Here is a 14,826-nt window from a genome sequence, read left to right as displayed (position 1 = left end):
AATATTTAAAAAACTAAATACTTTACTTTTTAAATTTCGGTATTAACTTTAATAAGAAAATAAATTTATTTTTTAATATTTTCTCTATAGTTAATATTAGGATTTAGTTTGGAAAATTAAAGAGGTAATACCGCGATAATCCTTTACTATTAAAAAAGTATTTTTAATACGGTAAATCTAATTATTATATTAAATCGATAAAGTATTTAAAAAAGAAATATAATAAAGTATAGAGACTATACTATATTAAAGGAAGTAAAATATATATTAATAAAAAGGAGTAGCCGGATAGTAAAAAAGCGTAGTTTAATTAAAAGGATATAAGGAAAGCGTAATATAAAAGGAAGGTTAGTAATTTAATTTATATAGTAATTTCGTTAAAATTAAAATTAAATAAGGCCTAGAAAGCTTATACAAAATAGGCTAAGTATTAAGAAGCTCGTAAAGGTAAGGAATATAGGCCTAAGGTCTCTTTAATTAAAGGGAAGGAATAAATAGCTATTTAAATAGTTAAAGCTATAGATATCCGGTTAAATAAAATTTATAAGTATTTTAAACTCTATAAATTATTTAATAAAAATTTAATTAATAATTATATTATTAAAAATACTTTATAATATTATTTAAAAGAAAAATAGTTACTTAAAAGTATTTTAAAGCGCTCCGATAAGGTCCTAATAATTATTTATAATTAAAAAGTAAAAATAAAAGTAAGCGTGTAGGGAATAAAGAGAGTAAGGATCGAGGATATACCAGAAAAGAATACGGATAATTTAATTTTAATTAAAAATCCGAAAATAATATTTATTTTTACGTAAGAAAAGCCGAAGGTAGTTAAGGAAGGAGTTTTATCCGATTAGGGGGATAAAGTCTGGAGTAGCTTAAGGTTATTTAATAGTAAAGTAAAAGACCCTAGAGATTATATTACTAAGAAAGTTAAAAAATACGTTTACGGTTAAATTAAATTTATATTAAAAAAATATTATAGGATTTTATTTATATTTATTTATTAATTAATAGATTATATAAAGAGTATAGTTAAAGATATTAAAATAATCGAGTAGCGTAGATCTTTTAGGAGTACCCCGGATAAAAAAAAAAAGTTTTATAAAAGGAAAAGGCTTTACCGTTAACGGTCCGGACGAATTTTTAAATAGTTAAATATAACGAAACTTCTTTATTTAATTAAAGGAAGATAGTTCCTACTTTATATAATATTATAACGGATAGTAAGTATAGTATGGTTAAAGAAGGTATTTAGGAAAGAATTATCGAAGGTAAGGTTTAATCGGGTAATAGCTTAGAAAATTAATTACGGATTTTACTATTTATATTTATTAATTAGCTTTTTAATAGTAAATAAAATCTCTTATAAGCCGTTACTCGTACCTATAACGTTCTATTATTATATTATAACTTCGTTTTATTACTTTTAAAAAAGGTATTAATAATATTAAATATAAGTTCCGAATATAACTTAATTAGTAAGGCTATAGTTAAAAAATTTTATTTATTAATAGTATTAATTAACCTATAGTTTAAAGGCTTTTATAGAAATCCGGTTACGTTTATAAATAAAATTTAAGCTTTAATAATATTAATTAAAGTTTTAATTTTATATTATTTTTTTATTATTAATAATATTAAGGCTTTAGATTTTTATAACCTATTATTAAAGATCCTATTCTTTATAGATATAAGCTTTACCTTTAATTTTATAAAAAACTATATAATTAACGCGAATATATTATATAAGGGAAAGTTAATTAAAGCTTATATAATAAAAAAGGAGATAATTAATAAAATAAAAGTAAAATATAATAATAGGGATTAAAATAATATTTTTCCTATTAACTAACCTTTATAAATATTTAAAGGACTAATTAATAATAAAGTACCTATCCTTAAATAAGTAACGAAGAAGCTAGAAAAAAGGAATAAAGTAATTAAAGAATTAGATAAGGAAGTTAAGCGTTTTTTACTTAATTTTATTTTAAGAAAGTTAAGTTTATTATTATTAAATTATTATTTAGCGTTTAATATTATTTTTTATAAAAATAAAGAAAAGGGAAATATTAAAAGTAAAGAAGGAAAGAATATTAGTAATTAGAGGAAAAGAAAAAAAAAACGTTAGAAGGAAAAGTCTTTATTTTAATTTAAAAAAGTAGAAATTATAATAAAAACTTTAACTTTAAATAAAATTTTTAGGAAAGAATAACTATTACCGCCGACCTTTATAATAGGTTTATATTTAATACTATTAATACTACCGTTACTACCGTTACTAGAAATATTATCGCCGTTTAATTAAACGACTAGTATAATAACCTTATTTAAGCCCGATATTATATTTATATATTTAAAGATATTTAATTGGTCCTTTACTTAATTAAGTTAATATAGCTTTTTCGCTATATAATTATATAAACGTCGCTTATTTCTACCCCTACTTCCTTTTAAAAAAAAATAATATTAAAATTAATTTAATTATTATTTTTAAATAAGCTTAATTAACGCTTACGGAAATTATTATTATTATAATAATATTTAAAAGAATAAATAAAAAGGTAAAGTTAGTTAATAATGTTAAATTAAATAATAGTATTCCCGAAGGAAATCCGAACTAAAAAGTAAAGAAATAAGCGATAATTAAAGAATCTTTATAATATAATTTAAAATTTAACGATATTATAATTCTTAAGTTTTTTAAAGTAATTAGAGGGTTACGCTTTATTTCGGAACGGTTAATTAATTTAATTAAATAAATTATTAATATTTTAATAAACTAAAAAGTTAAGGTATTTACGGTAATTTTATTTATAAAAGAAATTACTTTAGTTTAGGATTTTACCGAATATAAACGGATTTTTAAAAAAATTTTCCTTACTTAATATATTAAGACTATCCCTTATAATACGTAATATAGTAAGTCTATTTTAATTTTAAAACTATTTATAAAAAGAATTATCGAATTTTTTAAAAAACGGGTTAAAAGAAGTATTATTAAAGAAACGTATAATCTTTATTATAATAATTAGTTCCTAATAAAAAAAAAGAATAGTAATCTCCGTTTAATTAACGATACTTAAAAATATAATAAAATTATATAACGAAATATCTTTATTCCTCTAAATATTAAAAAGTTTAACGAAAACTTTAAAAGATATTTTATTATTTCTTTATTTAATTTCTTTTTTAAATATAATTAAGTTAAATTAGCTTTAACGAGCCGGAACTTTATTACTTTTACGATATTTATCGGCCTATTTAGGATATATACTTTACTTTAAAGAGCTACTAACTCGGTAGTTTAATTTTAAAAAACCGTAATTAAAGTTTTTTAAAATTTTATCCTATAGGTATATCGGTTATACCTAAACGATATTATAATAAAAAGGCTAAAGTAGGACTATAATAGTAAAGAAAAGAAATTAGAAATTAAGAAGTAAATTTTAAAATATTTAAAAAATATCGATATAATTTTACTTAACTATAAGCTTATAAAAACTATTATTATAATTATAAAATCCTTTTAATATAAACGAAAAACTATTATCTTTAACTATTCCTATATACCGGACGAACGCTTCCTTAATTAAATAAAAATAACGAAAATAAGGAAATAACGAACTTACTATAATCTAAAGGATATTCGCGCCTTCTTAAAGATTACCGGTTACTATCGATTATAAGTACCGCTCTTTAATTTAATTGTAATTTTATTATATTTTTTAATAAAAAAGGATTTAAAATAGGAATAAACGGAAGTTTAATAAAGTATAATAAAGTAATTTACCTTTTTAATTATAAAAGTATTATATTTAGTTTTTTTAATATTTAATAATAACCGTTTTAGTAAAATTTTTATTATTTTTAATATAAACTTAATAGGGTAGGGAACGGTAATTAAATAAATAGGACCTAATAAAAAACGGTACCCTTATTAATTTAAAAGTAGTATTTAAAGCCTAACTAAATAAAGGTATAATATTATTAAAAGAGAATTAAAAAGATTATTATATACTTTAAAGAGATTTAAAAAATATTTTTTCGAGGTATACTTTACGGTAAAAATAAATATTTAAATAATAGTTTATTAAGTCTAAAAAATAATTAATAATATTCTTAACGCTTTAATAATAAAATAGTTAAGATAAATTAAACTTTTCGATTTTATTATTATTAATATCCTTAAAAGTAAGAACTTTATAGTAAACGTACTATCGAAAAAGCTATTTAGCCCTTCTAATTTAAAAGAGAAGGAATTAAAATTAAATATTAATAATAAAATTAACGTAAGGATTTAGAAAAATAATATTTAAGAAATAAGTATTTAGCGGATAAATATTAAGAAAAAAAAAAGAAAATTATTAAGTAAGGCCCCTATTTAAACGGATTATAATTTCTTTACTTTTATACTATTACCGAGTTCCTCGCGACTAATATAAAGTTAAAAATAAGAACGAAGTTTAACGTTTAAACTATTAAAAATAACGCCCTAAAAATAATTTTCGAAAATAAAGTTTTATTCCTTAAGCTAAATAAAAAAGGCTTTCCCCTTAAAAGAATTATTAACCTTTTAATCGAGCGAAAAAAAATCTTTAATATATATTATAATAAAATAGGCTATAAAAGATAAAAAACTATTTACGCCCGAATAGTAAAAAATTATTATTAAAAATATATATATATTAACGTCGAAGCTTAAATTAAAATATATAGGTAATATTAATAATGGAGCCCGAAACGTTAAAAGGATTAATATTTATATATTAAACTTTTAATTACCTTATTTATAAAATAATATTTAAACGTTTAATTTTTATTAACGACTTTCGGAGAAAAAGCTTACTTTTTAAAGGTAAAAAATAATTTAATTAGGTATTTAAAAGTAAAGGTTTTAAACTTAGGTAAAGCTTTTAAGGTAAAGAATTTTATTTTATATAATATTATCCTTAAATAAGGTTATCCTTTAATCGTAGTAATAAATAGCGGATCGGAATTTAAAAAGAAAACTATAAAGATTTTAAAGAGGTTAAGAGTTTTTTAAATAATAATTTTACTTTATAACGTAAAAATAAATAAAATAATAAAATTTAATTATATTTTAATTATATTAATATTAATAAAAATAATGGACGGAACTAAAAAAAATTAAAAATAATAACTCCTTTATATATTATTTATTAGTAGGACTATAATATAAAGTATTTATAGGTATAGTATTTTCTATATAATATATAAGTTTAACCCTATTACGCCGATTAAAAAGGACGTACCGTTATAAAGAATTATTTAGTAGAAAAAAATTAACTCCGATAGATTAGGAAAAGATTAGAAGGAAAAAGCGGTTATAGATTTAATAAAAGTAAGGGCAAGACTATTAAAATTATAAAAAATAAATTTAACTTTAGTAATTAAAAGGGTTAGTATAGTAAAATAAAAAGTTACGGTAAAAAAGAATAGGAAAGGGATTCGTAATATTAGGCCTAAAAGTAATATAATTAAAAAAGGAAATTTAATATTAATATATAAAATAAATAGGAAGTTAAATATAAGTATAGTAAGGAAGTTATAGTACCGTTAGGACGGCCTTTTTAAAGTAAAAAAAGTTAAACTAAATAATATTTATTACTTTTTAAAAACGTTAAATAAAATACTATTACGAACTTTTTATATATTAAATAAAGTAAAAAAGTTTTTTAAATTAAAAAACGTATATATAAATAAAAAAAATACAGATATATAATTAGGATTAAAGAAAATTAAATAAGTATTTAAAAATAAGGTAAAGGAAAGTATAAATATAGTAAAAGATAAAAATAAAAAAGAAAAGATAGTAAAAGAAATATTAAGGAAGATAATAATTAAGGGGAAAACTAAGATAGAACGGAAGAATATTAAAATATAAAGGAGATTTAAAAAAGGTAAAAGTATAAAGGTAGTTTTAAAAAAAAGTAGATTAAAGGACTTTTTAGGTAATTAGGAGGAAATAATAACGAGGATATTATAGTTACTATTTTTTAAAAGGGTATTAAAGTTTATATTATAAAAATAAAGTTATTAAAGCTATTTATTTTTAAAGGGAAAAAAATATTAAGGGAAGTAACTATTTAAAGTAAAGATTATTATATTATATTTTTGTAATTTTTATTTTTTTTTTTTATTATTTTTTTTTTTTTATTTTTTTTTCTCTTTATATTCCTTCCTTTAATTAAAAGTAAAGAAAGATTATTCCTTTTTTTTTTCTCTTTCTTCTTATTTAATTATTATTTTTTAAACGCTTTATATTTAACTTATTATTTTTTTTACTTTTAATCTTAATTAACTTTTTTATTATTAGGAATTAAGCTTACTATACTATAATCTAATTTCGATAATCTATTATTACTAAAATCCTTAAAGTAATAACTATCCTTATTAATATTAAACTATAAGTAATAAATACCTTTATATTAATAATTCCTATATTTTTAATCGAAATTTTTTTTTTTATATAGTTAAAGTATAACTATATTACTTTAATTTTAATCCTATCGGAGAACGTTATAAAAAACCGATAATAACTTTAATTATATTTATCGTAAGGATTAATATAATTAAATCCTATATATTAATATTAGTTAAAGCCTAATTAAAAAAGTAATATTTATAGTAACCCGGTAGCCTAAATAAATAAGCTTTTAAAACGATAAACCTATTTAACGATTTTAAAAAGTTAATACCTAAAGAACTATCCGTTAAACTATTCGATAAAAACTTATTTAATTAAATTACTCGATAATACTTTAAAAATATAATTAATAATAGTCCTATCCGTATTAATATTTTTAAAAAATATTTATTACTTTTTTTTACTTTCCTTTTTCGTTAGATTAAAGAGGAATTAGTTAAAGTAAAGGGAAGCCGTTACGTAGCTAAAATCTAAAAGGGAAATCTTAAGGTACTAAAAAGTAGTTTAATAAAGGAAAAAAATATTATAATAAATATTAGTTCCTTTAAATATAATAAAGTCGTAAACGTAAATAGGACGTCGGACCTAAATATACTTTTTATAAGTAACGCTTTAATTATTAAAAGCGCGGGTAAGGTTAATAAAATAATAAATAAAGGTAGTAAGTAAAGGCTTTTAAATAAAGTTAATAATAATCTCGGATTAATCGTATATTATAAGGTCGAGGATTCTTTTAACTTAATTAAGAAGTTTTTTAATAAAAGAGGTTATAGATATTTAAGTAATAAAATCGTTAACTATTTAATTAAACGGAGTAATAAGTTCCCCGAAAGAAAAGGCTATTATAAAGAAGTAATTAATAAATATTAAAAAAAATAAAAAGTAAATAAAAGTAAAGAAAATTAATATAGATATTTATAATTAAAGGATAGGACTATATAATTTATTTTATAGGCTTTAATAGGAGGGAAACTTAATAAAGTACTCTTTCCTTTTTAAACGGCTTACGTAAATATCGGATAATCGTATTTTATAAGTTAAGTAGATAGTAAAGAATAAAGACTTACTATTTACGTAGCCTAAAGTAAGAAAAAGAACGTTAGTTTTTTTTCCCTTTTAATAATCCTTTAATTATAAATTATATTATACGCTACTTTTTTTTAATTTCTTATAGAATAATATTATTAACGTTTTTTCCGAAATCTATTTATAATATATCGTAGGAAAAATTTACCGCTAATAAAGAATTTAACCCTCCTAATAATCTCGTTAAAGAAATTATACGGAAAGTACGCCTTTAAAATATTAATAAAGTCTATAGTTTTAATTTTCCGCGCAGTATTTTCCTTCCTTAAAGTAATAATACTCTTTAACCTATTTACTTCGGCTTTAACTTAATTACCGACCTAGGAGATTATATTATAGGAAAACGGCCTAATTAAATTAATATTACTTTCGTAAAATAATTTTCGATTAATATTATTAAATATTTTTTTTTAATTTAAAAATAACGATACCCCTTAATCGGATTTATATTTACGGTATTTATATAACCTCCTTTACTTATATAATATATAACCTTTAAAATTAATTAGAGGTTAAGTAATAGTTTACTAGTTCGGTCTTTACTTACGCTTTTCAGTACTTTCTTTAAAAAATCCTTAAGCGTTATATATAGATTTTTAAAGAACCTTTAAACTTTATTATAATAAAATTATTAATATACTTTTTCTTACTTAACGATAATTATAATATTTTTAACCGACGATATTAAGTCCTTCCTATTTATATTAATACCGGAAGCTATTAAATAATAAATATTTATAACGTTATTATTAATATTTTAGTTTATATAGATTTATCGAAGGATTAAAAAGGGTATTAAACGGACGCTATTTTTATTTAATATTTTATATCCGTTATACTTTTTAATATAATTTTAATATAAAAGTAAAAAGGTTAACCTACGGTAAATAGGGCAAGGCGTAAGAATATAATCTTTAGGTCTTAAAGTATTACCGTACTTACTTTTAGGGAAGTATTTTATATAGTAAAGAGAAGGATTTAACAGTAGTAAAGGCTTAAAAAAGGGATCGTTATTATAAAAACTATAAAACTATAAGCGTTATAAGGAAAAAAATAATAAGGTTATAAATAGCTTATATAAAAAGGTTTTTAAAGTATAAACTTAATTAAAAAATATATAATAAGAAATGGAGGAGAAGGGGCTTAAAAAACTTAATAAATATAAAAGGATTTTACTTATTAAATATTTTTTATCGCTATTTAAATCCCTATTATTTCCCTAGTTTACTTTACTCTTTAGTTCTCCGTTAGCTTTAGTTACTATTATTAAAGGAAATAAATATATCGTAAGTCTTTTTTTTAATTATAAAGAGTTTAGACTATATAGCGTATTAAACGACTTTTAATAACTAAGTAAAGTAATAATTCCTTTTAAGCTCTATACTTCTATAACGATAGACTCGCCGCTTCTTTTTAGGCTAATAATTACCCGGCCCTTTACTTATAACTATTTAAAGTCGTTAATAATATACTTTTCGCTTAATTATATATTTTATTTTATAAAATAGAAGTAGGCTCCTAGAGTTCCTTAGAAATAAAGGAAGGAGATCGTTAAGTCGCCGGTTATAATAGCTCGATAGAGACGAAAGTATACTTTAAAATCTAAAAAGTAAATATATTTCTCTCTTTAATTAAGGGAAAATAAATAAAGGAGTAGTAAAATTAAATTATTTTCTCCTTTTTTTATTAAATAATATTTTCTTTTCGCTTAAAAAAAATATTTTTTTTTCTTATATACGTATTTACCTACTAATTTATAGTAGTTAAATGCGAAAGGAAGTTTAGTTTAGGGTACGGCTATAGGCCTAAGGGTTTAAGTAAGGAAGTGGGGCTCTCGAAGGATTCGGAGGTTCAGGGGTTATATATATAAGCGGTCTGCTTCGGACATTCTATTTTAGACAAGACATCGACTTTTATTTCTTTATATTTTTATGCCTTACACGCGTGGAGGCAATTCTGGCCCTCTAATCAGGCCGATCAGATGCTTATTATGTGGTCTGCGAGCCCATAGAGTCTTTTCTTTGTCCTACGTGAAGTACGGCCTGCGAGCGAGCCACTGTCACGCAGGTGCGTTCATTCATACACCCTGTTGAGGGTATATTTGTAGTGTTGTGGTTAGTTTGTGTGTTTTCTCACCATTTTACTATTTACTCCCTTCCTTTAATTAAAGAAATTTTAAACTTATATCCTTTACCTTTATAAGTTTCTTAATACTTAACTTATTTCGTATAAGCTTTATAGGCCCTATTTAATTTTAATTTTAACGAAATTATTATATAAACTAAATCGCTAACTTTCTCTTTACGCTATACCTTCCTTATATCTTTTTAATTAAGCTACGCTTTTTTATTATCCGGCTATTCCTTTTTATTAATATATATTTTACTTCCTTTAATATAATATAATCTTTATAATTTATTATATTCCTTCTTTAAATATTCCGTTAACTTAATATAATAATTAAACTTATTATACTAAGAGTATTTTTTTAATAGCGGAGGACTATCGTAGTATTACCTTTTTAATTTTCTAAACTAAGTTTTAATATTAATTATAAAAAAAGTATTAAAGAATAAATCTATTTCCTTATTAAGGTTAATACCGAAATTTAAAGAGTAAAGTACTTAATTTTTTAAATATTAAATACGGGTCTTTATTATTTTAAATTTACTATTTCCCGGTATAGAAAAGCTACCGTAAATATTTATTTTTAAATACTATAATATTATTTTTTTATTTATTATAGCGTTAACCGCTATATATTAGTTAAATATTTCCGCCGCTTAATTAAAAATAATAAAGAAAGGTATAATAATTAATTTATTCTTTTTATAGATAGTTCCTTTTACGTTATATTTATTTTCGATTATATTATTAATTTAATTACTTTAAATAATAAAATTTATAAATCTTAAATAATATTCGGATTTTCCTTGGTTAATAAAAGTTATTTTTATAAATTCGGAGAATTTTATTTAAAAGCGGTTAATAACCCTAGCTTTTATTATTTCTTTTTCTTTAATCGGTATTCGAGAAAGTAACTTAAAATAATTAAAAATAACTTTCCTTAACTCGCCTATCCCTTTAAAAATAATTTTAATATAAAAATTATTTAGCTCTTTATAAATATCTTTATTTTACCGAAAGTTATATATTTTAAAAAGGCGTTTAAAGTAGGTAATTAAAATAAGTTAAATATTAATAAGTATAGGTAAGTCTATATATTTATCGATTTATTTTTTTACGTCGAAATTATATTAAAATTTAAATTTATAAACGTAAAAAATGAATTTTATAACTTAATATTTTTTATAGATATTCTTAAAATATTTTAAATATTTTATAAAATACTTACCTTTAAAGTTACTTTTAAAATTAACTTTCTTTAAATTAAAGAATTTACGTTAAAAAAAGTATATAGGTACTATAAAAAAGGGGGTTAGCCGATTAAACGTAAGGGACTTTTAAAAATAACGATAATCGGGGTAAACTTTTAAAAAATAAAAGTATTTAAGTTATTAAAATTAATATACGAATTTAGGAAAAGGAGTAGGATATTTAGTATACCAAGTAAAAGCCGCTATATAATTTTTAATAGTAAAATTTAGGTTAATATAAAGTTTACTTAATATATTAAAAGCGTTAGGATTTATAATTAAATTACTTTAATTAAAAAAAAAGTGAAGGGTTTTAATATTTTTATAATAAATATAATCCGTAATTAAAAAAAGGATAAATAATAATAATTTTAGAGACTTAGTTACTAAGCTAATTATTTCTATTATAAAATAAACCATAAAAGTTTAATATATTTAATTATTACCGGAGAAGCTAGTTAAAGTAATAAGTAAAATATTATTAGATATATCGACAGTTAATAATTATTATTATATTTACGTTAATAATATAGTTTTTTCTTTATATATATTATTAGAAATAGGAAAACGGTTATCCTTTATAACTTAAGTAAATAAAAATAAATTATTTTTATTTAAATTAAAAGGAAAGTATTTTTCTTTCTTTATTTTTAAGTCCCTATTATTTTAAGTTAGGTTAACCCGGAAACCTTTTTAATTATTTATTACTATTAAATAATACGTTAAAAGGATTCCTCTTAATTAAAAATAAAAAAGAACTTTAATAATTACCGCCGAAATAAAATCCATTAACGAATTAATTTCGACTAATACTTTTAGTTTACTATTAAGTCCTATCCGGACTATATATTTAACTTTCTATATATAAGTAAAAAGCTCGGTATTTAACTTATAATAAAAAATATACGTTTAATTAAATAAATATAAATTATTTTTATCGAACTTCGCGGGGTTTAATAAAGTTATTAATACTTATTATCGTTTATAGTTTCGTATTTCCTTTAGTATCTAAGACTTTTAAGTCTAGTTTAGACCCTAAGCTTTATTTAACCCGAGTACGACCTCTATTTAAAATAGTAAAAAAATATATAAATTAATTATAATATTATAAATATATCTTTAATAAAGTATATAAATAAACGTACCTCCGTAATAATAGCTCGTTCGTAGACCGTACTCTACGTAAAACAAAAAAAAGACTTTATAGGCTCGCAGATTATATAATAAGTACCTAATTAGCTTAATTAGAGAGCCAGAATTGCCTATACGCGTGTAAGGTATAAAAATATAAAGAAATAAAAGTCGATATCCTATTTAAAATAGAATGTCCGAAGTAGACCGCTTATATATATAACCCCTAAACCTCCGAATCCTCCGAAAGCCCCACTTTTTTATTTAAACCTTTAGGCCTATAGCCGCACCCTAAACCAGTAGTTAATTACCGAGCGCGTTTAGCGTAAACTTAAAAGTCTACCCTATACGCGTCTTGCCTTATTATATTCCCTAAATATTTCTTTAAGTTTAGTTTTAAAGGTACGATAGTTCTCGAAGTACTTTATAATAATCTTTTTTTAGTCCTTTAACTCCTATTTATAATAGTCGTCGAGGATAGGCTCGAACTACGTAAAAGCCTTATCTTTAAGCTTAGTAGCCGCGAAAATTACTTTTAACTTTTCGTTAGTAAATTAGTTTAGGTATTAACGAAAATAAGTTTTAAGCTAAATTAAGAACCTTTTAAACTTCACTTTTTCTCCTCTATAGCGCTCCGGTACTAAAAACTTAATAGTCGACTTAAACGTAATCGAAATAACGAAAATCTATTCCCGGGTTTATTAAGCCTCGTCCTTAAGTTCCTTAAAACACTTAATAACCTATTCTACGGTAAAGGATATAGGTCTAGCGGAAGGTCCCTCGGCGCTTAGGCCAGGCGGGACGCCTCCTATCTAAACGTTTTTAGGTCCGGCTATAGTAGTAAAAAGACGCCTTTAACTTATCCGTAATAGAGTTAAAGTAAGTATATAACGTGTAACGAACCCCTATCCAGAACCTCTGAAAGGGATACTAGTTAAAGGCATTTCTAAATAATCCTAGTTCGGTATAGCTAAGCAGTGTATAATAATGGCTTGTCTCAATCACAACAGTTTAATACCAACGATTGTGACTTATATTGCATACTGCGGAACTATCTATCTACACCAGCCAGTTCCTCCGTATATATAGACCTCTTTCCTCCAGGTACCTCCGTACCTGGCTCACCATGCTCACCAGTGAGCCAGGTGAGCCGGCTCACTTCTGCCAAGAGTGAGCGCCCCACTGTCCTGCAGGTCCGTCGTTTCCTTCCACCTGATTTGCCACCACGGCCGGCTGCAGTCTCCATCCTGCCTTACCATATGGTTGGTCTGTGACACATTCTCACTTCACGTCATCATTGGCCGTTGGAAAGAGCTTCCAATTGTTGGTCTTCTGGAGGAGAAAGTCCGGGTCAGGTTTCAGATTATTATATCCCCTTCCTCCTCTATTGCCTACAAACAACTTGCCAAGAGCAACATCTACAACTGACTCCTGCCCACGTTCTTATCCATCTGGATCCAGAGACCATCGCCCTCAGCCATGATATTGCCTGTTCAATATTGCGTTAGTCATACTCCATGATCAAATAGGGATACAGCAACCAATCCCAACAACTAACCATTCTGATCCTCAATACACCCCCTAACCATGATCTTCCGTCCAGCCTTCTTGACCACCCTCCCCCTGATAACAACCACCATGGGCAACTTGATCGCCTTCTGAAGGTTGGTGTTGAACTGGACAGTATACGCACCGTGCTCTGTCAACACAGTCCCGTCAGCATCCTGACCCAAGAATCTGAAACCCTCCCTCAACCGCGAAGCAGTTGGAATGATATATCAAAAGGGAAAAAAGCTCAAAAAACTTACCACTCTGAAAATTGGCCGCCGTCCCCATAACCTCGTCCATCAGCACCGCAAACAAGCCCCCATGCATCGTCCCCGCATAGCCACAAAGATCCTCCCCTAAATCCACCAGCGCACTAAACAGCAAAAACGGGTTCTTCATATTCTCCCCGTCCTGCGCCCCACCCCCCTGCAGCATCGCTTTGGATTTGGTGATCTCCTCCATGGGGATCAACTCCCCCTTTGCCCCGGCAGCCTGAGCTTTCTTGACCATTGAAGCAGAGGGCTGCAGCATCCGGAAGAATGTCACGCACGCCCTGACGGTGGAGCCAGAGTTCATCACCTTGCGAACAAAGTTGCTCTCACCCGAGGGCAAGGGGCGGCGGTCGACGACTTGGGTGCTGAGGAGGGCGGGATCGGAGAGCATTTTGGCGAGGGGGGGGATGGCATTGAAGTGGGCGAGGGGGTCTTTGACGTGTTGGTTATGGTTTTCAGGAGCGGAATGGGCCTTGATGATGGGGCGGTCTTGTCCTTGGTTTTGGTTCTGGGTGGAGGCCATGGTGGGCAATGTTGGTGAGTGGTGACTGAAGGGGTAGAGATCGAGACGGATAAGCTATTGCTTGATGAGCGGTGATAGTTGAAGAAGATGATGGTTTGAATGTTATATTTTTCTGGAACGCCGTCACGGAGTGATTTAATCTCGCGAATGTCGAGTCACGCAGGTGTGCCGGTTGATATGGTTTCCTCGCGGGTATTCCACCTACTGCTGAAAGTGACATGATTCTGCCTCGGCGCCATGTCACGCCGTCGATGTCCATCGGTGGTTCATACTACACCCTAAACCCCGTTGTCAGGAGATGGCTCGTCGCCGGCCATGGTAAGCGTCAAGCTGAATCCAAGAGCTCAATTGTGAAAGGTAGCAGATCAAGATAGCCATGATACATTCATATTGCTTCCACCCGCCCCAACGACGGTCCACTATGATGCTAGTAAC

General features: G+C 25.4%; 1 protein-coding gene across 1 annotated transcript; it reads right to left on the bottom strand.

Moving 5' to 3' along the window:
• Positions 1–13,324: 13,324 nt before the first annotated feature.
• Positions 13,325–14,391, bottom strand: QC763_603210 (uncharacterized protein; the record flags this gene model as incomplete). The annotated part of the gene is made up of 3 exons (XM_062914161.1): positions 13,325–13,537; positions 13,607–13,747; positions 13,857–14,391. 3 exons carry the CDS (start codon positions 14,389–14,391, stop codon positions 13,467–13,469), a joined length of 747 nt encoding a protein of 248 aa, XP_062762757.1. The 3' UTR covers positions 13,325–13,466.
• Positions 14,392–14,826: the final 435 nt, after the last annotated feature.

The sequence above is a fragment of the Podospora pseudopauciseta genome, chromosome 6 (genome assembly GCF_035222475.1).
Source record: "Podospora pseudopauciseta strain CBS 411.78 chromosome 6, whole genome shotgun sequence".
NCBI classification, from domain to species: domain Eukaryota; kingdom Fungi; phylum Ascomycota; class Sordariomycetes; order Sordariales; family Podosporaceae; genus Podospora; species Podospora pseudopauciseta.
The sequence above is the reverse complement of the archived record's forward strand: the minus strand, read 5'-3'. Positions and strand labels throughout refer to the sequence as shown.